Source organism: Lingula anatina, chromosome 5 (genome assembly GCF_051362555.1).
Source record: "Lingula anatina isolate TDL-2025a chromosome 5, LinAna3.0, whole genome shotgun sequence".
Taxonomy (NCBI): domain Eukaryota; kingdom Metazoa; phylum Brachiopoda; class Lingulata; order Lingulida; family Lingulidae; genus Lingula; species Lingula anatina.
In genome coordinates this window covers 3,992,869-4,016,734 of record NC_141771.1, presented here as the reverse complement: position 1 = coordinate 4,016,734, position 23,866 = coordinate 3,992,869, and the positions used below count along the sequence as shown (strand labels likewise).

Sequence of the window (23,866 nt, the reverse complement as noted above, 5' to 3'; positions counted from 1 at the left end):
GAAAAGACATGTTACTAAGTAACATTTACTAAAGAAAAGTTAAATTAAAGGTGGGTTTCATTTGTGCCTTGATCTAAGACAACCCCTGCACATGCCACACAAACAAACTGGCAGCTTGGCTAATTAACTTGGTCATTTAACTAGCCCATTATGCTGTTGACAATGCAAAGACACCATAAAGAATGGGCCCAGCCAGGGCGTAATAAACATGGGGTCTGGGCTTTTTATGCATGGGACTAGATTTGGTCCAGGCCTTTAACATATACAAAACCAAGTAAGAGATCACCGCGCTTTATCATGCAAATCACCCTCATTACATGCAACAGCATCGCTTCCCTCACATTACAAACTCCATAATATTTCACATATCCCTGAGATTATCCACAGCGTCGGAAGGATACACGAGGGCGTCAGGAAACGTACGGTAAACAATATTTTTTTAAAAAGTTTCCCAGCTTCTGTAGTTTCAGGATTAGTGTAACTCAATATCAGCGTTGATTTCATCAATACCTGGTTGCGTACAGCGAGTTCCCGCGAAGTTGGTTGGCATTGGCCTTTGCGACCGAACTCATCCTAAACGAACCTTTAGTCTGTGTGATTTAGGTGTAATATTGATCTAGGTGGCCCCTCCCAGAGATTTTTGAAAAACAACTTTTGGGACATTAATAATTTGTTGGTTTTTTTTGTCTTTATTTCCTCCAAGTCCATTATAAGCGTAGGAATTTTCCGTCAGTGAGCGCATAGACGAGTATCACTGGTGGTAAAAAATAACCCTTTTGCATGTCAATGATCGGTGAAGTGTATCCCCTCTGTAATTGATGAAATACAGGCCGAATTAAGTACATGTATTTCTGTCGAGAATTTTGAAAATTTATTGCAAATCGCAAGATGTTTTCAGAACATGTGCGCATGCGTGACTGGAAACCCCCGTTTCTAATTGTTGATTTTTATTATTAAAAAGTACAGGTAATTTTGAAAGCTAACCTGTTTGGATTATTTATCTTAAAGCCATGTACTTTCTGTTACGTTTTCAAAGTGTGACTTTGAGCTTCCATGAGATGGCAACAATTTGCTTTACTTGCTTTTTAAAAATGGAAATGTTTCATTTGTCACAGAATCTAACAGTGAATCCAATTTCAAGCACAAATCAGAGAATTATTCAATATTTATTCAAACTCTATAGATAGGGTGGGACTACCTATATACTATTTTGTGAAAAGAAGCAAAGAATAGGAGTAACAAGATTCAACTTCATATGCCATTTTAAGTTTTTCTTTGAATTAAGTTAGCAGAAACTTACACCATAATACTGTAAACTTAACATGAATGATGGTATGTTTAATTTTAATGCAATGAAAGGCTGATAAGTAAATGAAGATATGAAACATCAATAAAAATAGACAAACAGATATAAAAAACAAATGTTCACACACACACACACACACACACACACACAAAAAAAAAATTCTCCACAAACGTAATGCATTCATTTTGTTGCTTTAATCATTTTCAGTTCATCACTGTCATAGTCTTATTCTAACAAAAATGCAATACTAGTACTATGAATAACAAACAGAAAAATATATAGTTCAAACGAACAATGTAAACAGCCTTTTGATATGTCAAATCCTGGTAAGCATTTTAAAATATCTGTGAAAGTCATCTGCTATAGGCTGAAATTTGTTCAACTGAAAAGGCTATTTGATTTCATTTTTTTCATTTTTGGCTTTTGGGATGAAGACATCCAACTTGGAAGTTTACGCTTGCTGTTCTCAGCCCCCTGTCCAGCACCAGCTGAGGAACCTGCAGGTTTAAAGGTGGCAGCACCAGCTGAAAGGCCTGCAGGTTTATAGGTGGAAGCACTATCTGAATATGATCTTGACAGCTGAGCTTTACTGGCCTGAAACAAGATTCAATAAAATAAAATAAAATAGCCAAATTGACCAAAGATTTTAACTTCATCATGCACATTTCCACAAATCAGTAACTAATTTACATAAATTTTCTTGAAAAATAAAAAAAGAAAATAAAAACAATAATAATTCTAATAGTTCAAGAATAACTGAAGCTCAATATAAGCACTACCAAATTAAATATTGGTCTAAAGAAGTATCTCGATCTCCTTCACTGACAGACAAAGAAAGAGACCGATATCTTACCGTGTCACTCCAAGTGTCACCACTGTCAGTGTCAGCAGACATTCCAAACTGGTGCTGTAAAATGGCAACAACAATCTTGATTTGTCCAAAGGAGATATAGTCCGGTAACTGGTCCTTGATGGGACTCAACTTGGAGATGTCTGAAATCAAGGCCAAAAAATTAATGTAATTACCTCAACCTGCTATATAACCAGGTATTACAGAACTAAAAATAATAATCAATACAAAATATTTTTAATTGCACATTAGTTAAAAATGATCCTTAATAAATGTAGGTTTTAACAATCAAAAGAGACGAACCATATCTAATCAAAAAAGTATTTTTGCCTACTGGTTCTAGGATAGCAGGGTTTGAGAATCTACTGACCCAATGTAGAAAAAAAGCCCAGTAACGGAATCACAAAATTAAACTGACCCAACTTCAATTGCACTGTGTTACAAACTGTTGTAACAAGACGTTAAAATTCAATTAAATAATGTGCTCTTTAGTTAAAAGTATCTGGATGAATCTTTTTATTTAATTTCACAATAATTGTGTCATTTATTAACAAATTATAGTCCATCTTGTCAGACAATGTGAGTCCAAAGCATTTCTGTTATTACATTTCATTACATATGAGTGTGCAAGTTGGATTGTTCTCTCTCTCTCTCTCTTTCTCTTAATGGTAAACCCAAGTACAGTAAAATTTGGAAAAGTAAAGAGTTTGACATTTAGCCCGAGACCATTGTAAATGCTACAGTCTGTATTACTAATATTATTATCATTATCAAATAATAACAATGGTTTCTTCTGTACACAAGTAACAGCCACCTGAGTTGACAGCAGGGGACCGTATTGCCTCACAAATCATGTTGTGGACTTTGGACGTGATGCCAACGCGTTCAATGTCCACTGGTAGTCCCACTCGGATAGCTTCAGCCAGGTGACCCTCCACTGTGGTCACTTTAAGGCCCCTAGTGTTGCTGATTTTGTCCTTTAAAGGCAAATAATAATAATAATAATAATAATAATAATAAATAAAATAAGAATAATAAATTAACAGGGATAAACATAATAAAGAAAATTAATTAATAATGATAAAAATAAATCTTATTTAATTATATTATGAAAGTTTTATTGCTGTAAAAATGATTATGAGAAAATATGACTAATGATAAAATTCAGGATAGGTCAGACATGGTCTTACTTAGAATCCATATGATTTTGATAGTGAACCATTATTAAAGAGTGAACTTGTCTAAATTAACGAGAACTGAGCTTCCTTGGCAGAGGTGTTTTTCTCTGTTACTGCTGTTACTCACAAGGTTCCATCCCTCCCCTTCAAACATCATATACGATGTCCTCACAGTTTCTGACAATTTCTCAGCAAGCCTGTCATACTTAGGATCCCACTGAAATGTATCATACAAACACAGAAAGCAAATAAACTTGTACATGTATAATACACATTCAATTTTATTAAAAAGACAGCGGGCTCTAGGTTTTGAATAACCTGATATAAATGTTATTTAAAATTGCAGTAAATTCCATTTCCAAAAAAAGGCCTAAATTTCCTTTTCAAAAAGACTGAATAAAACCTTGTGGCATACATTCAAATTCATCTTTTAACAAAATTGGATTAAATAAAAAGTTAATAATAAGTTTAATTTAGCACATAAAAATCATACATTAGTGGGGTTCAAAATTTGATGGTAAAAATACTCTACCAAAATTTGTTAAATAAATACTTCACCAATAGTGTCTAAGGGACAATTGTACAGATCCATAAGCACAAGCTTCTGAATATATTCTGTACCAGTAGTTCATACAAATTACCTTCATCCCTCCTGTTAAACTACTGCTATTAACCTCTTCGGGAAAAACATCTTTCTTGGCATTATTTGCATCACAGAACTCCTGAAGCTTGGCAATAAACTTTGGTCCATACTTTTCAACCTTTGTCTCTGGGTAGTCTTCTAATTTCTTTAGGCTCTCTAGTGAGCAAGGTCTAAAAAACAAAAATGGATAAGTTTTTTATATACTGTTATGCTCCAACATGAAATTATTTTTTTTATAAATACGTAAAAGGAAATGATATCAAAGGGAATACTTTACTCAGCTGAAGGAAGGATTGCAAAACATTCTTTGCCTTCACTTGGTAATGCTAAAAATAAAAATATGACTACCAGGTGGCAGCACTGACCTGAACACCATTTCACTCACAAGGTGGCAGCTCTTTAGATAGAATCAGTTTGGTTAGAATATAAATATGAAAGTGCTGCAATCATAAAACTACCATACCTTATCTTGGCCATGTCAGCAAGGTTCTTGTTATTGGCAATCATGTAGGGTGCTATGTCTACCTCAGAATGTGCTATTTGATTCCTCAGAGTCAACAGCATTGCGTACAACTCACCCTGAAATTCATAATTATATGCATGATGTTGTTATTGTCATGTTCCGTTTGTATTGTACATGTAGTAAGTTATTTTTGTATGGTATTTAGGGTGGTGCATTTCAACTGTCCTGATTGCTAAAAAAATTCACTTGCTGGATAGATTTGGTCTGTTATACCATTTTGAATTACTTCAAACTTGCCAAACCATGCTGAACTTGATGAGTGGGTAAAATAATATTTGTCATTCTGACTCTGTTTATTAAAAATCTTATATAATTGTTTTGAGACATCTCATAGATATTTGGAAAAAAATTATTACTTTGAAAAGTGAAAGACTGAAAAGTTTCAGAAAATGTGTTAAGCCATACCTGCAACTTTTGTTCCCTGGGATCTATTTGCACAGTTGCCCTAGCAACAGGGGTCAAGCCAAGGTCACGACTGGACAGCCATGTTCCTGTTGGAACCATGGGAAGGATCCTGTAAGCATTAGTGAAGAGCAGGATATATAAACAATTAACCCAGTCAATAATTTGAGAAATCTGTTATAATTAAAGAACATCAAAATCCATATGGGGAACAGAAATCAAAACGATAATAATGTCCCTTTCTAAAATAAAACTGCAAAGAGAACTTAATTTTTCAAATAATAATAACTGTATTTATTTAATTATATGTTAAGTCTAAGATCCATTTAACAAGAAACAACAGTAGTCTTAAGATATTAAGATAAGTAGCATAAGATATGTAAAATGCAATATTGATAAATCGAGAGTAAAATTAATAAATATAAAGCTGAAGTACAGTAAAGTTAAAGATCAGCTTAAAACCCAGTAGATCCAGCTATAACCTTTTTTTACAGATATCAATAAAACAAATAATCTAAGAGAAAAAATAAATTGTGAAATAAGCAATATATAACTATAATACCTGGGCTTGGGAATGTCTTCCTTTTCCTTCTCCTTTTCATAAGTAACTACTTCCATGTTTGGCTCAATCATCAGTTTTGGTCCATTTGACCCACTGACAGCAGCATGTGAGAGCCAATCCTTGGCTTTACGTGACAACTCCACTGCGGTGTAGGTAAAACTGGTTCCCTGCAACACTTTCTCAACCAGGTAGCCCTCTGTAACTAACTGACGAGCTGATTTAAAGAAAAGACCAAAATTATATTTTGAAATTAGAAAAATAATAACAAGTAAACAGTTAAATGAATCAGATTATTATAAACAGAACTATTGTTTACTTTGTGCAAAATTGTAACTCAAGATTTCACTCAAATGGTCACTCAAGATTTAATAACTTACATTACCAGTTAGTAAGTTAACTGTAAATATTTCACAATTATATTAACCAAATTATTCACGTTTGCATATTGGAAATATAATTTACAAGAAGAACAACTATATATTGCACCTAGTTGCCTCTTTCATCATGAAAATAATAAAAAAAACTCCCTTCAACTTACCAAAGGCTTTCCACCAATTTTCTGTTCTGTATCTAAAATATATTTTCAAAAGTTGTCAGAATTTATCTATTTGATTATTAATAAATATTTCAATAATAAAACAAAATGGCAGAAATGAAGAATTAAAAAAAAATAAAAACAACAACTGGTACTTGATCTGCCAATTTCAGTTGGTTTACAGTCAGACTTTATTAGTTATATTGGCTGGTAACTAGTATTATTCCCAAACTTTTAATAAAAGAGCTTCAATCAGTATCAAAATAACATAATTATTTAGATTAAAAAAAAAAGAGTTTCAAAAACTCCAATTTCATAATACTTCAAAAGAATTTTTTTTTAAATCAGATTCAAATCCAAGAGTACATTAATAAAAAATGTGCATTTTCACTCAAAATAACATGTCAATAAATATTTTTCCTTACTTCCCCATCCCAAATTCTGGCCTGCTTGTATAGTAATTAGAAAGCTTCTTGCTGCTGGAGCCACGGAGGAAGAGGATGGGAGTTGTAATCCCACATTTCTCACCTGTTATCTGAAAAGAAATACAATAAGGTTTATTTGGGTTCAAAACTGAGTGATTGTGGAAGTGTTCAATTCCCACATACTTGAATGAAGTCAAAAGTAAAAGATGTGTTGGCATTCATTAGGTGTGTGTGAGAGTTATCTTCCAGAGTTTCTCAGTGGAAAGTGAAAAAGCTGCATGTGAAATATTGCTATTTTGACTGGCAATTTGTTATAAATATCTGATTTAAATTGAATAAAGACATCTTTTGATTTGGAACTGAAGACGCTGGTGAAAATGACCACTTTATCAACCATGAACAGTATATTCAAAGTACGGTTTTGATGTATGATTTAAAATTCAAAATTCACAGTGACATAATTAAGGAGAGTCATCGATATAAAAATATAATGGTACCTGTATTGCAGTCAACAAGTCCTTGGCTTCTTTTGACATATCTGTTTTTACCACTGATATTATTCCTTGTGCCTTGTTCCTAAGTCTGCAATGCATAATGGGAAAATGGAGCATTTTAAAACAATTTGTCAATACTTCTATGACCATAATCCATTGTCTTCTTCTACAGTCATCACTCTAACCATAAATTTTACAATTATCACTCTTGCTGCTTACAGTTTATCACTCTTGGACTAATTTTCTACAGTTATCACCCTTTCCTTATTTTACAATTATCCTTTTTACCTTTTACAATTATCACTCTTACCTTAAAAGCTACCTTAAAAGCTACCAATTGCCCTCTGCTACAGTTTATCACTCTGACTTGCTAGTTTTCACTCTGTGATTTTCTACAGTCCCCCCCCCCCCTCATCTTTTACAGTTCTCACTCTTACCTTATTTTACTGTTATAATTTTCACTTTCTGCAGTTATCAGTATTTACTTTCTACAGTTATCATTCTGGTAATCCACAGTTATCACTCTGGGGCTCACTTTTTACAATCTCGTCCTAATATCAAACAGATGCCCCTCTTAGAGACCATTCCCAGACCCTATCCAACAAACTGTGGATCTTTCAAGGGGATTCTCCCTTAATTGCAATTACCTTAAGCAGCTTAGATGTCTGTCACGCCTACTGAAGCTGCCAGGGGGTAAGTAACTATTGTTTAGAAGCTTTAGTAGGCATCCTAGACATCTTAGCCACTTCAGGTGAAAGCAATTTAGCAAAAAAAAAAAAAAAAAAACCATGGAAATGGACCGATCCTGTTAGATGGATCTAGTGATGGGAACCCAGTCTTACCTTCTTCTACAGTTATCACAGCAGTCCTCTGTCCCCTCCACTGAACTCTTGTATGCCTTCTGCTCAAAATGGCTGATCAAGGCACTAAGAAAATATCAGTGACAAGCAGAATAATGCAGTGTATAAACCTGCATATGGAAGTTTGATGTGGTTGCTTCAGCGTTTGTTTTAAAATGAATATTAAATGCTAAATGAGAATGTAAATAAATACAATATTGCTAAGATAAAGATAATGCTGTCTGAAACAAATTAACATTTTCCAACAGAACCTTTATTAAAGAGTAATTAAGGTATTTACCAAGGATTTTTGTACAAAAGCAAATTTTTTTGAGCAAAAAAAAAAAAAAAAAAAAAAAAAAAAAAAAAAAAAAAAAAAAAAAAATAATAATAATAATAATAATAACAAATAAATAAATAAATAAATAAAAATAAAATAAAATTAAATAAAACAAAAAGTTCAGGTTCTCACGACCATGTAAGATTGCACTTTAAGACATAATGAGGTGCACTAGTGTTTACTGCAAGGTAGCTGATTGGGTGTATTCCCACAGGGGCCTGTGCTTAAATTATATATACGCAATATAGTTCAGAGGTCCCTGATTTCAGGGGGTACAGAGAGTGTACCATTAATAAAATATATACATTAAATGAGTTAATGTAAGTCTTACTTTCTGCGGCACCCAGCGGTAGCCAGATACTGCTCCATTTTACCCAACATGCTTAGCTTGTGTTCCTTGAAAGTAGCATTCTTCAGATCTCGTAGCAAAAACCTGATGAGAAAAAAAAAAAAAAACAGTGGATGAAATACTGAAAAACTTTATTTCACAAAGGTACATATAATTGTGGTGAAATACATCTTTAAGTACAGCAGATGGGATTATAAAAGTGCAGTTCAAATGTAACAGAACTTCCAGCTATATGGTTGAAATGTCCAGCTGAATAGAGAGACTGCATTTAAACTGTCTATCTGCATAGACTATGATTAGAGTTGTTTCCTTTTTCTCCCTTTAAGTGTTCATGATATGAGGAGAAATACTATTAAGAATTTTGGCCAAAATTCTACATTGGTACCTAGCTTGAATTGGAAGTACATGAAGACAGTATGTTGTTAGATATGGGATTCATAAACAAGTTGACAACAACCAAAGATAACAATCACTACAAAAAAGTGCAATTAATTTTTCAAACTTTTCCAGACATCTTTTAAATCACACAAAATGTGCCACATGCCATTTCAGAGTTTGAAGCTCACCTGTTTGTATTAAAATCCTGTCTACTGTAGAAAGCGTGGCAGGAACTGGGTCCCCCATCTCTTCCTGCTCGGCCTATCTCCTGGTAGTAAGACTCGATGTCTTTGGGAGCTGGAATACAAAGGGAAAGAATTCTATTCTAGAAGATATCATAATTGGGAAATACACGAAATACAAGACCTGTTTACTTTCACTGAATTACAAACATTCTATATTTATGGGTCTTTTCAACACAATAATTATAATTTATTCCAATCAGTGTCTGATCTGAATGTGCATCCATTTCTAAGGTAAATTAAAGCCAATTATAATGAGTGCAATTCTTACAGAAACTCACATTTTATTCACTGAATAAGTTCAATCAATTCTAATATTGGCTTTACTATGGTTGCTTACATGGTGCACTTGCCACCGCAGCAGGTGTAGTGCAAGGCTACATGGCATACTTACCACCATAATGGATAATATTTCTCACATCTGGCTTATCTATTCCCATCCCAAAAGCCACAGTTGCCACAATAACCTGACCAAATAAATAAATAAATAAAATGTGACATAGAATTACAAATACCACATGTAATTCAGAACCAAAAAATTATATACCTGAGTCACCTGCCATTTTTATCTTTCTATCATTCAAAACAAAACAAAGATTAATTACTTTAAATCTTAGTTTTCTTAATGTTTATGGTCTTAATTTTAATTACCTGTACTTGATCTGTGACAAACTTCCTGTGTCGCTCCTTCCTCACTTTGATATCCAATCCTGCATGGTAATACACACAGTCCAATCCCATTCCTAAAATTATGGTTTAAATATATATAAAGGAGTTCTGCATTGTTGTTTGCTTTGTGAAAGCAGGACTGCCTTTTAATGCTTACAAGAATAAATAAATAAATAAATAAACAAATAAATAAATAAATATATATATTAGTGTTGGGGAAGGGTAGGTGGGTATGTAGATTGATAGGTATGTTTGCAGGCAGGCAAGAAGAGAGAGAGAGAGAGAGAGAGAGAGGGAGAGAGAGAGATAGATACCTTGTAAGGTCCTAGCAACTTCTTCTGTAGCTTTCTTGGTAGGACAGTAAATGATAGTGGCACCATCAAAATGGTGGTTTTTGCCCTCTTTGACCATCAGTGACCTCAAGTCTTGGGCCACATCTTTGGACTTCATGGTGACTGCCAGGAACAGGTTAGGTCTGAGCCACAATGAGAAAGAAAATGACAAGTTTCCATACACAGATAGGCTTAGATGTTTAGGGATTTTTTAACTTGAAGGTTTTTGTCCTGTATTAGAATGTTTAGCAAAATGTGTAACTCATAAGTCATTTATACAGTAATTTGCTGTAAGAGTTAATTTTTTAAAATTATTTTTATTGTCTATGTCTCTCTGTCTCTCTCTCTCTCTCTCTCTCTCTCTCTCTCAGTAATGAAGTACCCCCCTATCTCCCAAAAATTCACCTACTTTGCATTTTCTTTCCATGTGTCTGTCACAAAGACACATTTTCAGCTATCACTGCAGATATCTGGAGAATTCTGTCTTACCTGTCAAATCCTGTACACGTCACTATTGGATTTTTCAACTTAAGAGAGCGACAGATGTCTTTTCTCACTTCCGGTGTGGCAGTGGCTGTTAAAGCAACAACAGGGACCTGGAATAATTCAGTGCAACTAAATGAAGGTCGTCAAGGCAACCACAGGGATCCAATGTAACTAATTTTAATTAAAGGCAAAGGGATGGCTCTTAGGCAACCACGGGGACCTGGACAGGGCCTGTAATAATATTTAAAAAGATGTTTTTAATCAAATATTACGTTGAACTTAGAACAATGTTCTCAAAACTAACTCAGCTAAAAGATACAGTACTTTTTATATCAATGGCTAAATATTGAAATTGTCCAGATCAGATGGATTATAAATAAAAAATTGCATACTCACATCCTTCAGAAGTAGCCTGATGCTTCCCAGAGATCTGTAGGAAGACCTGAAGTCATGCCCCCACTGGGAGACACAGTGAGCCTCATCAATGGCCACCAGGTCTATGCCTAGAAGAACAGAATATCACAACTAACACAATCATATCCTGTCTCACCAAACACAATAACTTCCCTTTATAAATATAAATTCATTGCCAGCACATGAACTTTGAATAAGAAAAATGGGCATTTGGCAAAGACTGTTTTGACCGTCTGTTTAAATTTATTTTGTTTGGTGACGTCTCATGAAAAATTATATATTGTAAAAGCTTTGCTAAGTGTATGTGTAAATAGGTAAATACATCCAACTTTCCTCAAACAACATTCATTTATTCTATATTTTAAGAAGATCAGGTCTACATACAAAGTGTTAAATGTGCCGCCTTAGCCTTCCCCTTCCTCCAACAATGAAAGATAAAATACACAACCAGCATTCATAATTTTGCAGAATGCATACAACCATATCCTGTCTCACCTTACACTCTTAGACTAGCATTAAGATTTATTAAGTGTTTTTGTGATTATAAAATGTCTAACACAACTAATGTAACTAGAAAAGCACTTTGAGAGCACAGACCTCTGCCAAGGCAGCATTTTTTTTATCATTATTGATTATTGACTGATTGTTGATCCAGATCACCACCAAAAACTAATGACTCCTAAGTTTACCCATTTCCCACCTACTCTGAAAATTTCATCAAAATCAGTCCATAATTTTTTGAGATATGTTGATGACAAACAAACAGTCAGACAGACAAACAGGGGTGAAAACATAACCTCCTTGGCGGAGATAGTGATATTCTTCACTATGAAATAAACAGGAAGGCACATTTTAAATAGGTTTTTTGTAAACAGGTGAAAAGTTGTAAAAAACACCTTAATCTAGGATGTGCCATACATAAAGAAATTCTCCACTTCATGGACAAATTATTAAAAATGTTAAAGATTTCTTGGCACCCTCAAACTTGCTTTAATAATATTAATAAGCTGAAAAAGTTGTTACTAAATAGGCCTAAAAAAATGCTCATCAATCTGATTGTCTACATAACAAAAGTAATCAGCTGTTACAGTCTTTCATTGTAATCAATTATTATTTTGACTCCTCATTATAAATGCAATTATTTCAGAAAGCAATCGACATGACAAGGCAACCAAGGACTATGTCAACTATCTATCTGCTTACCATTGTCATGGCAACACTATTCCATAGCAACCAGTCCCTGAAGATTTTGGCACTTCCCTACAGCGTATGCCTTTCTTCTCGTACCATGAACATGGAGAAACTTGTTACATTCCTTGCAACCAATGGCCATGAAATAACTCTCTATGTACAAGATGCTTATAACAAGCCAATGACCAAAACAGATTTCACCAAACTGAAGATTAAATTCATACATTTCAAATCAAATGGAATTTTGAATCCTGGTGTCCCCTACTGTCATAATTTTAATCATGTGGATAGGTATATTAAGTCATCCTCCTATACAGAAAATATGAAGCTAGCAAATCAACACTATGAGTATTGCAACCTAATGCTCGCAGATAAAACAGCTCTTCACCGCTTGGAGGAAGAAAACTTTGATCTGATCTTACTGGACGTGCTTGATCTATGTCGGTTCTTTCTAATTGATCATCTCTCTAAGCCAGCCATCGGCCTGTCATCAGTGATGTGTATTTCACCCAACAAAGAAGTACCATGTTCTCCTGCATATGTGCCTAGTACTCAACTAACATATACAAACAACATGACGTTTTTCCAACGAGTTGGCAACATGGTGTTCCAGTTACTTGACTTTGCACTTGCAGCTTGGCAACCTTCACAATGGGAAAACATCCGAACCAAGAACAACATTTCTGGATCACTGCCATTCCAAGACACTTTTGGACTTGTCACCATGAAACTAATCAAGTCTGATCCAGCGATTGATTACCCTAACCCTTCCACACCAAACCTCGTATTCATAGGCTCCTTTTTCATAGAGACTGTAAAACCATTGGCTGAAGATTTAGAAGATTTCATGAGGTCCACAGATAAACATGGCGTCATTGTTATGTCTTTTGGTTCGCAGGTTAAGTATTTTCCTGCTCGTCACGGAGAGATGTTTGCAGAAGCCTTTGCACGCCTACCTCAAAAGGTAATCTGGCGTTACCAAGGCAGTGTGCCTCATAACCTAGGCAACAACACCAAACTGCTACCATGGCTACCGCAGAATGATCTATTAGGACACTCAAAAACAAAGCTCTTTGTGAGTCATTGTGGGATTGGAGGGGTTCATGGGGCTGCCTACTATGGAGTTCCAATAGTTGCTATCCCTCTGGCTCGTGACCAGCCATACATTTCCCAACTTATTTCAGAACACCTTAAAATGGGTGTCAGTTTAGACTACACGACCTTGACCTCTGATGACCTCTACAAGGCCATCACAGAGGTATTACACAATCCAAAATATCGTGAAAATGCCCAAAGAGTTTCTTCTCGCTTTCGGGACCAACTTGTGTCAAGTGAAGAAAAGATCTTACATACTGTCAGTTATGTACATAAACTTGATGGCGCTGCTCACTTAAAGAGTGGCGCCCTAATGTGTACATGGTACCAACATCTGCTACTGGACGTTATTGTTTTTATACTGATGGTACTGGTGGCATTTTTCCTCTGTGTGTGGTGTCTCTGTAAATGTGTTTATAATTACAGATGGTGTACAAAATCCATGAGAAAAGAAAAAGCAAAATAAGCTGGACAAAAAGGGCAACAGATATTTCATTTAAAGATCTATATTTAGAGAGAAGCCATGTCAAATAACTGCCAATAAACTGGATCAAATGCCACTGCCTAGTTTCAAATAGTATCACTTGAAGAAATACCACATGGTTTTGTTTGCTTGTTTTTTCCTTTCATAGCAATCCGGGTGGAACTCTTCCAGTAAATGCTTGGAATTTCTTCTTAGATTGCTATATCAAAGTGACACCCAAAACATGCTGAATTTGTCCTGTTGTGCAACAGACTGCAATTCTACAGATCTGAGTGAAAACAACCAGAAAACTTTGTATGTGCTAACTTCCTTGCTTATATCAGAACACCTTAAAATAGGGGTCAGTTTGGACTAGGAAACTCTGACCTCTGATCTCTAAAAGGCCCTCAAAGAGGTAGTACACAATCCAAATTAGCGTGAAAATGCCCAAATAGTTCTTTCCCCTACTGACCAATATCACAGACTGGCATGAAGACATAAAATAAAAATAATTCAAATTTTGGCTAGAACATGAATATAAACATTCTGCAATATGTTACAATGTATTATGTACTTCAGAGACGCAGATTGGATGTTTTTACTAGCTTCCATTTTGCATCATTATTTTGACTGCACCCCTATAAGGCAAAGGTTTTATGCTGATGCAACATACATAAAATGACAGTCACTGTGTTGTTTGACCTTGAAGTAACCTCAAAAAGATGTATTATGCAATTAACTGTCTTTGTTAAACAAAACATGTAAACCTTGGCTACACAGCACATCAAGATGTTTGACTCCAGTCTGTGATGGCTTGCCATACGAAAATGCTGTAGTATCGAAGTAGCAAAAAAGCATTAACGCAGTAGTGGTGTGGAGCATATTTGCAGTAGAAATGCAGCATAGCCTACTGCAATTCTACTCCAAAAAGTACATAGGTTTGTACAGAGAGGAACATTAATGCAGTAGATTAGCAGCATGATAGAAGCATGTTTCAAATATGCTAATTACATGTAGCTCCCAAATCAAAGCAGATTTGAAGCATGTTTGCAGTATGATTGCAGTAGTCTACTGCACTGGAGTATCTACTGCGTTTTCTGGCAGAACTTAGCTTTTTGTGATTAATCAACAAATTCAAACAACACAGAATTTCAATAATACCTTTAAATAGTGATTCAAATGTTTCTAATATGTGTTTGGGTTTCTTATCAGCTGGTGAATTTTTGGACATGTTAAGAAATCATAAAAAAGTAAAATTTTATAAAAAAAAGTGAGACATGAAAATATTAAGTATTTTCCACATGGTTTGCATGTCACAGAAGTGACTTATATTTCACTGACAGATTGGTGACTTTTTTATTGCAGAGAAGACAGAGAGGAAGATAAATGTATAATTAAGGTAGGAATACAATTTGATGTTTTCAAGGCACAGTTGTACCATTGTGATTCATTCAACAGAAAATTTTCATAAGATAAATACTAGTAATAGTATTAGTTTAAAAGTTTTAAAATCATTTTCATAAAGACTAAACATATTTTGTACTTATGGAGCAAAGTGCTGGAATATGTTAATTCCTTAATTCCCTGAAGAACTGTTCACTTTTTTAAACATCATTACACAAAAGCCAATGAAAAATTTGTTTTTATTTTATTATAAATAAATGGCCTAAGCTGTGGTTCTCAGAGCTATGTCCTTTAAAGAAACAAACAAACAAATAAATAAATAAATAAATGGCAATAATGATAGCAACAAAATATTATTCTGTCAGATATCCAACATAGGTGAAAGTTATCAAAACATTAGCAACCATCCTACAGCATGGCCCTACACATACAGCAGAAAAGTTCAGCAAGAGATACATTCCAGTCTTCCATTCACTCATTTGATTTCAATGAAAATATAAAATCATGATGTGTATTTCAAGAGTGGTCACTCGCAGACTCATCCCAAGGATAGTAATTTAATAAAATACTAATCTTCTACAAAAATATAAATGCATCTATTTTCAGAAAACGATCAGCATGACAAGACCATCAAGGATAAAACCAACTATCTATCTGCTTACCATTGTCATGGCAACACTATTCCATAGCAACCAGTCCCTGAAGATTTTGGCACTTCCCTACAGCGTATGCCGTTCTTCTCGTACCATGAACATGGAGAAACTTGTTACATTCCTTGCAACCAATGGCCATGAAATAACTCTCTATGTTCAAGATACTTATAACAAGTCAATGACCAACAGGGACTTCACCAAATTAAAGATTAAATTCATACATTTCAAATCAAATGGAATTTTGAATCTTGGTGTCCCCTACTGTCAAAATTTTAATCATGTGGATAGGTATATTAAGTCATCCTCCTATACAGAAAATATGAAGCTAGTAAATCAACACCTTCAGTATTGCAACTTAATGCTTGCAGATAAAACAGCTCTTCACCGCTTGGAGGAAGAAAACTTTGATCTGATCTTACTGGACATGCTTGATCTGTGTCGTTTCTTTCTAACTGATCATCTCTCTAAGCCAGCCATCGGTCTGTCATCAGTGACGTGTATTTCACCCAACAAAGAAGTGCCGTGTTCTCCTGCATATGTGCCTAGTACTCGACTGCCATATACAAACAACATGACATTTTTCCAACGTGTTGGCAACACAGTGTTCCAATTACTTGACTTCGCATTTGCAGCTTGGCAATCTTCACAATGGGAAAACATCCGAACCAAGAACAACATTTCTGGATCGCTGCCATTTCAAGACACTTTTGAACTTGTCACCATGAAACTAATCAAGTCTGATCCAGCCCTTGATTACCCTAACCCTTCCACACCAAACCTAGTATTTATAGGCTCCTTTTTTATAGAGACTGCAAAACCATTGGCAGAAGATTTAGAAGATTTCATGAGGTCCACAGATAAACATGGCGTCATTGTTATGTCTTTTGGTTCGCAGGTTAAGTATTTTCCTGCTCGTCATGGAGAGATGTTTGCAGAAGCCTTTGCACGCCTACCTCAAAAGGTAATCTGGCGTTACCAAGGCAGTGTGCCTCATAACCTAGGCAACAACACCAAACTGCTACCATGGTTGCCACAGAATGATCTATTAGGACATCCAAAAACGAAGCTCTTTGTGAGTCATTGTGGGATTGGAGGGGTTCATGGGGCGGCCTACTATGGTGTTCCAATAGTTGCTATCCCTCTGGCTCGTGACCAGCCATATTTTTCCAAACTTATTTCGGAACACCTTAAAATGGGTGTCAGTCTGGACTATGTAACCTTGACCTCTGATGACCTCTACAAGGCCATCACAGAAGTATTACACAATCCAAAATATCGTGAAAATGCCCAAAAAGTTTCTTCTCGCTTTCAGGACCAACTTGTGTCAAGTGAAGAAAAGATCTTACATACTGTCAACTATGTTCATAAACATGATGGTGCTGCACACTTAAAGAGTGGTGCCCTCATGTATACATGGTACCAACATCTGCTACTGGACGTTATTGTTTTTATACTGATGGTACTGGTGGCATTTTTCCTCTGTGTGTGGTGTCTCTGTAAATGTGTTTATAATTACTGCTGTGGCAGATGGTGTACAAAATCCAGGAGAAAAGAAAAAGCAAGTTAAGCTGGACAAAAAGGGCAACAGATATTTCATTTAAAGATCTATATTTAGAGAGAAGCCATGTCAAATAACTGTCAATAAACTGGATCAAATGCCACCACCTAGTTTCAAATAGTGTCACTTGAAGAAATACCACAGGGTTTTGTTTGTTTGTTTCCTTTCATAGCAATAAGGGTGGAACTTTATCAGTAAATGCTCGGAATTTCTTCCTAGACTGCAATATAAAAGTGCAGCCAAAAGATGGTGAACTTGCACTGTTGTGCAACAGACTGTAATTCTACAGATCATAAGTGTAAACAACCAGAAAACTACCGTTGGATTAATTTTAAAGTCATTTATTTATTCATGTTCTGCACTTGTTGGCTTATAGTCTGCCATTATTTTTGACCGCACTCTCCTCAGTATCTCATGAAATCTCACGTGATTTTCACTAAGTTTTTTTCTAATTTATCTACATTCTGAAACTTACCAACTTTGTTATGCAGGTCTGTAAGGGCATCCTGTGCTGTTGAGGCAAACTCCGGAGTTATGTACAATATTCTATATTCACCACTGTAATTTGTAATACATAAATTTATGAAGTTTTCAGCACAGACTGTATTTATGAATTTTAAGAGTAAATTTATATATACTGCAACTAAAGTAAATAAAACTGAATGGTACAACCCTAAAAAATAGCAAGTTGTTTATCAAGACACTGGTATCAGAAGTTAATCTTACATTTAAGACAAAAAATGGGACAAAAAAAATGTGGCTCTCAATATGGACCCTTTCAGCACCATACAACACTTACTTCAATAACCCTTGTAAAACCTTTCTAGTGTTCTCTTGGGCTGAGCCTAGGAAGCAGGCCTTGATATTCACTACACTGGAAGAGAGAGGGTTACAGCACTTAAAAATGTGTTTTACCTTGAATGACAACTGAGTGAAAAATATTCCCTCAAAACTTGGCCCACATTCCCTTAAAATATCTTAGAAATTTGAACACGAGTTCAAGTATTTCTAATATTTTTTGTACAATGATTGTGAAACTTAAATCTCTCAGAAACTTCACTCAGTTGCAGTATTTTAGAAATACATCTGAAACTATTTCAGATTATATAACAAGATTGAGAACAGTTTCACCTGTATTCTAAGTAGACAAGCCTAAAGCTGTGTTCACAACCAAAGTTAATCTGCAGATTAACAGATCCGCGGATCAAATATGGCCAACCCACTTGAAGGCTTATCGCGTAATCCCTGCAGGAAATGATTCAGTGTCTATCAGGGGATCTTCTCCAGCAAGCTTTCATGTGAGTCAGGCATATTTGATCTGCAGATCTGTTAGTCTAAGACCGCATTCTCAACGAATTGAGCCAGGCTTTACAAATCCTGAGAACTAAAAATGGCGGACGTACATGAAAGAAAAACCGCCTAATCTTTTAATAGTCTCTCCGCCTCTCACACACCTCCCCACACGTCGTCCCTGTGGGGTACAGTAATTAAATCTCGGCTCCGTTCGCCATGCGGAAGCTACCTGAGAAATATGAAGTGCACATGCTCATCAGTTAAACTCGTGGTGAAGAAAGCATGGCGGCTGAAGGCGATCAAAGGAAAAAGGCTCTTCTATTCTATTATCTTTCAAAACAGAGATGAAAAAGGAATGAATTGGCCCTTAGAGCAGCAATGAATCGACTATCTATGGAGATAATATCACCAGAGATATTCATGGAGATATTCATATAGAGATACCCAGCCCCAGTAGACGGAGTTGGAGGTGGGCAGAATTTTTGCGTATGCAGTCTTGTCAAAGGGCGCAATCGTTCTTATGCTGATGTTTGCCTTGTTCCCCACTTTCAACTGAAGAAGGGGAACTAGCTGATGACCAATAACTGACCAATGAGCATGCGCACTTAATATTTCTCAGGTAGCTTCCGCATGGCAAACGGAGCCGAGATTTAATTACTGTACCCCGCAGGGACGACGTGTGGGGAGGCGGGTGAGAGGCGGAGAGACTATTAAAAGATTAGGCAGTTTTTCTTTCATGTAGGGGCCTACGTCCGCCATTTTTAGTTCTCAGGATTTGCAAAGCCTGGCTCAACTCGTTGAGAATGCGGTCTAAGGATCAACTTGTTCTGAATGTGTTCTCTCTGAAAGCTGGGAGATCCTAATGTAGTCAATTATATTAAATTTTAAGTCCAGTACTAGATTCTAAATGTAACTTTTATAATAATTTACATAGAAAGAAGACACATTTAAGGAATGCATTGTACAAGTGTTAAATACCTCAGGCCAAGCACCTGGTCTTCCATTAGAGATATCAGGGGTGAAATGACCACTGTGACTCGGCCAGTGTACAGGGAGGGGTACTGGTAGATTAGACTTTTGCCATACCCTGTAATTACACAAAAATGAGTTTTGATCCTCGCTATATACATGTAAGTGCATATTTACTAGCAGTGGTAGACTATGCATAATTTGTACACTTTGGTACTGGGAAATGTTTTCGGTTTATACAAATATTTGAGTTACTGGGTGATGTTCATATAAGTTTCAGATAATGCCAAAGAGAAAAAAAAGGTCCACTGTGACAATATTTGTTCAAGATAGATGTCAATAATTATAATAATTTGAGTCAAGAGGTGACACACGAAGTTCAATCTATAAAGTGATAGTAATCTTTTTTTGCTGAGCAAGAATTCAGAACGTGAAAATATTCATCACGGTGAGTAAAATATTTACATTAGGGATAACAAGTTTTAATATTTGTCATTTCTAATTAATCAGGTACTAGATATAAGGGTTTGATTTGACCATTATACAGGTGGCAGCACTGCTGCCAGGGTGAAGACGTGTAAGAAAACCAAGACGAACCTGTTGCCATAATGACACAATTATCCCTCTTATCATTCAAGACAGAACTGATGATTTTCCACTGCATTCTGAAAAATAGTTTAAAAGTATCCACATTAATTAACGATATGAACTTTTTGCATATTACTTAGTAGATCATGAAAAAATTTAAAAAAGAACTGTAACCATCAACTTACACGTAGGTCATTTAAAAATAAATTGTGGCATTTTATTTCTCAAAACACACAATTTTAAAATTCAGATTATTGTCATGAATCACTGGATTGTACTCAAAATGCCAAATCAGAAAGAACTGAGCTTAAAGAAGATGTGGAATTAAGGAGCGATGTTATACAGGTATACTCCTAGCTGACATGCATTCACATGTTGGCAAAATGTATCCCTTTCGTCATGATAATCCTCATCAAATAGTAATTGCAACTTTTATATCCATGGAATGGTTATGTTGTCACATTTTAATTACAAAGAATACAACTAAGTCTGCTTTTCTGCTGTACATAACTTCTTCATTTGTCCTCCAGACTGATATAATGTCTCCATTCTGGTAAATGGCCAAGGATTAATGTAGGTCCTTTTGTTCCTGTTACACTAATGATCAGCAAGCTGCCTTTATAATTTCAATTGGCATTTGGCATGAATGTTCATTTGAAATAGTTATTTTATTGCTTTTTCTCCAACAAAAAACTCCAATCCTCCAATTCTGACACTTGCTATAATACTAATTGAAGCTATATGGTGGCATTTAGTGCTAATTGACAAATTTGACTTGTGTCACTTAGAAGTGTGCATCTTTGCATCAAATAAATATTCTACAAAATAAACAGACTATTTCTCAGGACTCACGGTCTGAATTTTGAGTAGCCAAAGTATTGCTTGAGCACTTCTCTGTATCTGGGGTCAGTGGGCTGGTTCTCAGGGTCTGGGGATGAAAGAAAACATTGAACAAGTAACACCACAGTGACTATAATCAGGCCCGTAGTCAGGGGAGGAGGGGGGTCAGCGGGTTTGAAAGAACCGAACTTTTTGTCAGGAAAAGGTCCATTCTGGGTAAAATTTGATCTACGTACACGGAAATTTCATTGTAAAAACTCCACTTTTTTCGGAAAAAGAACCCCCCCTTTTGAAATTGCTGGCTATGGGCCTGAAATTGTATAATTATCAACTGTTTAGTTGTACACATCTAGAACATCAAGCAAGATATGATCTTTGGGTGTTCCAAATCATTACTCTGACATTGATATTATATTCAATTTTCATAAATTTGCAATACACATGAATTTAAGCGCTATTTACATGTAGTAATGAAGAACCATATGTGAGTTTATTTTCATGAAACTGATAAAATATTTCATGGATAAAAATGTTTTACACACTAATTAAAATCAATCAATTCCATACAGGAGGTGTCTTGTATATTGAATAAATATAAACAAAACAAAACAAAACAAAACAAGCAACCGAATGAATACATGAATGATGTGTGGATTAATAACCAATGAAAAAGAAGAAAGAAAGAAAAAAGATAGAAAAAAAGAAATAAAAAATATTCTATCTTACCCCAGTCCTCCTCCCCCTCCTCCTGCAAGTTGAACTCCTTTTCATCATTGTAACTTTTCTCAGCAGCTTCAATTTGCTGAAAAATAAAAAAACATTTCAATGTTTAATCAATTTCCCATTTTTTTCAATAACATATGATGTAATTTTCAAAAATGTTACATGAAAAAATAATGAACACAAAAACTATTTTAATGTTGTACAACAGAATTGCCATAAAAGACGACTGACAGCAAAACAAAAACTTGAATAGTGCACTACTTTTTCAATAAATGAAACATTAGCTCATTTTACAGTTACCAATGGAAAAGTATGAGTTTTAACATAGGGGTGGGGGGGAAGGGGTAAGGGAGAGGGGGTTAAAACATAGCACAAACTCTGATCCCTTGTACCAGAGGTGACTACTCTACCAGGAGAGCCTTTCTACTGGACTAAGTACGTAAAAAGGCAGAGTTAAACAGTAAATAATTTCTTCAGAGACTAAGCACTTTTATATGTATGAGTCTTGGTGTTATGACACTCTAACAAAGGACCATGAAACCATGAATTACTCTTCCATGTTACCTCGATCATAGGAGAAAAAATGTTTCATCATTTTAGAAACAACTGCATTTTTACCATCATTATAAAAGAGACAATGAACAACCTTTATCATCCTACCTGTAACATGTCATCATCAAAATCATCTCCAAAGTCCTCCTCCTCCTCATCTCCACCACCCAAACCATCTCCTGCATCCAGCTCACCATTCTGTAAAACAAAATTACATGCAAATCATTTTCTTTTTGTTATCTTTTTGCTTTTCATTTCTTCTTTAGCAATTAAACCCTTGTCAAGGCATTTTAAAGACATTTAACAATAGAAAATATATCTGCAACATATGGCTCATGCATCCTATGAAAAAACTGAAACAGTGACACATTTTTTCAATTACATACAGACATGCTGAAGACTTTTCAGAATGGCCGGACATTTGGACTGGCAGTAATGAAAAATTTGTAGGACCGAATAGATTTTTGTCGGACTGAAATTAACCCTACTTGTTTAAGACACATACGATTAGGGGAGCTTACTTTGTTTGTGAATGTGATAGGTTTGAAATGGAAGGGAAAAACACTTTGGGTTTTATATAATTTTATTAGTGAAGTATGTTGAATGATGACTGTAAATTCAAAATTGCGGCTCTTAAAACTCTTTTACCAGTCCAGACAAATTTTCTCGGTCATGACTGATCGGACCGACAGTTTCAGTATGTCTGTAAATATAATTTATTTTTCTGCCTCACTTCTCTAATCTGCTGAATAAACAAATACTCCAGCCAACAAACACTATAAATTAATACATTAAACAAATTTTCCATAAATAAACAAATTAATTAATAATATGAGTCACATCTAATGTACTAGTACTAGTGACACTCACCACACTATTATTTTTAGCGTCTCCATCTCCAACAAAAGAATCTCCAAACATCTCTTCAGACATGTTTAATCCAGACTCGATATCTTCCACACCATCTTCAATGTTGTCTTCCTCTTCCTCTTTAATCGATAATTCAATGCATACAGTACTGCCCGAGGAGTCATAATCAAAATCATCTTCTATTTCGCCATCAGTTTCAGTAGCCCTGTTCCTCTGCCCTTTATAGCCAAGAGCTTGTGTGGAGGTGGAGCCATTATAAACTTGCTGGTGAACAGCATCACGTAGTTTGTTGAAGTACAATGTTACTTTGTCCATATATGCATGACAGTCATTACTTGTGATACTGCTGCAAAGTGCGGTAGAGTTATCTCTATCCTGGAGGGAGTCCAGAAGATCAGTCACTTCATTCTGTAAGTGTTTTAATTTGGCTTTCACTGTATCCATAGTGTCTAATGATAATCACGCTGCATGGCTCACAAACAACATATAGAGCTGCATTGGTTCGATACAACATTTACGAAGCTAATGGCGTTAACTGTACAGATGGTGTCTGTTTGATCGAGCCTGCTATCCGTATTTCTGCCTAAAGGCCTGAAAGTTAAATGCCGAAAATTTCGTATCAAAATTTTCTGTTGAATGGAATACGTACTAGTACCACCTATTGCCTTCACGTAGTGAACATATATGTTCAGGACCCAAA

At 35.4% G+C, this 23,866-nt stretch overlaps 3 protein-coding genes across 7 annotated transcripts in view; 2 read left to right on the top strand and 1 right to left on the bottom strand.

Moving 5' to 3' along the window:
• Window positions 1-1,147: 1,147 nt before the first annotated feature.
• On the bottom strand, window positions 1,148-23,743 carry LOC106151755 (bifunctional 3'-5' exonuclease/ATP-dependent helicase WRN). The gene is made up of 27 exons (XM_013525148.2): window positions 23,167-23,743; window positions 22,405-22,494; window positions 21,748-21,823; window positions 21,034-21,109; window positions 20,191-20,258; window positions 19,603-19,711; window positions 18,131-18,205; window positions 17,807-17,889; window positions 10,950-11,056; window positions 10,557-10,663; window positions 10,050-10,210; window positions 9,718-9,809; window positions 9,461-9,533; window positions 9,013-9,121; window positions 8,429-8,530; window positions 7,761-7,844; window positions 6,922-7,006; window positions 6,425-6,534; window positions 6,003-6,034; window positions 5,465-5,678; window positions 4,906-5,014; window positions 4,441-4,556; window positions 3,976-4,147; window positions 3,462-3,551; window positions 2,971-3,133; window positions 2,160-2,299; window positions 1,148-1,900 (listed from the first exon to the last, which is right to left on the bottom strand). Exons 1-27 carry the CDS (start codon window positions 23,608-23,610, stop codon window positions 1,685-1,687), a joined length of 3,303 nt encoding a protein of 1,100 aa, XP_013380602.2. The 5' UTR covers window positions 23,611-23,743; the 3' UTR covers window positions 1,148-1,684.
• On the top strand, window positions 13,718-17,434 carry LOC106151757 (UDP-glucuronosyltransferase 2C1-like). The gene is made up of 3 exons (XM_087012628.1): window positions 13,718-14,654; window positions 15,082-15,115; window positions 15,727-17,434. Exon 3 carries the CDS (start codon window positions 15,739-15,741, stop codon window positions 17,338-17,340), a length of 1,602 nt encoding a protein of 533 aa, XP_086868754.1. The 5' UTR covers window positions 13,718-14,654; window positions 15,082-15,115; window positions 15,727-15,738; the 3' UTR covers window positions 17,341-17,434.
• LOC106151756 (telomerase reverse transcriptase) overlaps window positions 23,405-23,866 on the top strand; it is a 31,911-nt gene continuing 31,449 nt past the window's right edge. For all 5 annotated transcript variants that reach the window (XR_015334451.1, XM_087012624.1, XM_087012625.1 and 2 more), the window contains exon 1: window positions 23,405-23,576. The gene's annotated coding sequence lies outside the window, so the exon portion shown is untranslated. The remainder of the gene's footprint in view (window positions 23,577-23,866) is intronic.

Excerpts from the sequence above, each read along its gene's own strand:
- LOC106151757 (XM_087012628.1), top strand. The coding sequence starts at position 15,739 with ATGACAAGACCATCAAGGATAAAACCAACTATCTATCTGCTTACCATT.
- LOC106151755 (XM_013525148.2), bottom strand. The coding sequence starts at position 23,610 with ATGGATACAGTGAAAGCCAAATTAAAACACTTACAGAATGAAGTGACT. Across the intron at positions 7,007-7,760 it reads TGTGATAACTGTAGAAGAAG|ACTTAGGAACAAGGCACAAG; the intron begins GTAAGACTGGGT and ends TATGCATTGCAG. Across the intron at positions 4,148-4,440 it reads GCTGACATGGCCAAGATAAG|ACCTTGCTCACTAGAGAGCC; the intron begins GTATGGTAGTTT and ends TTTGTTTTTTAG.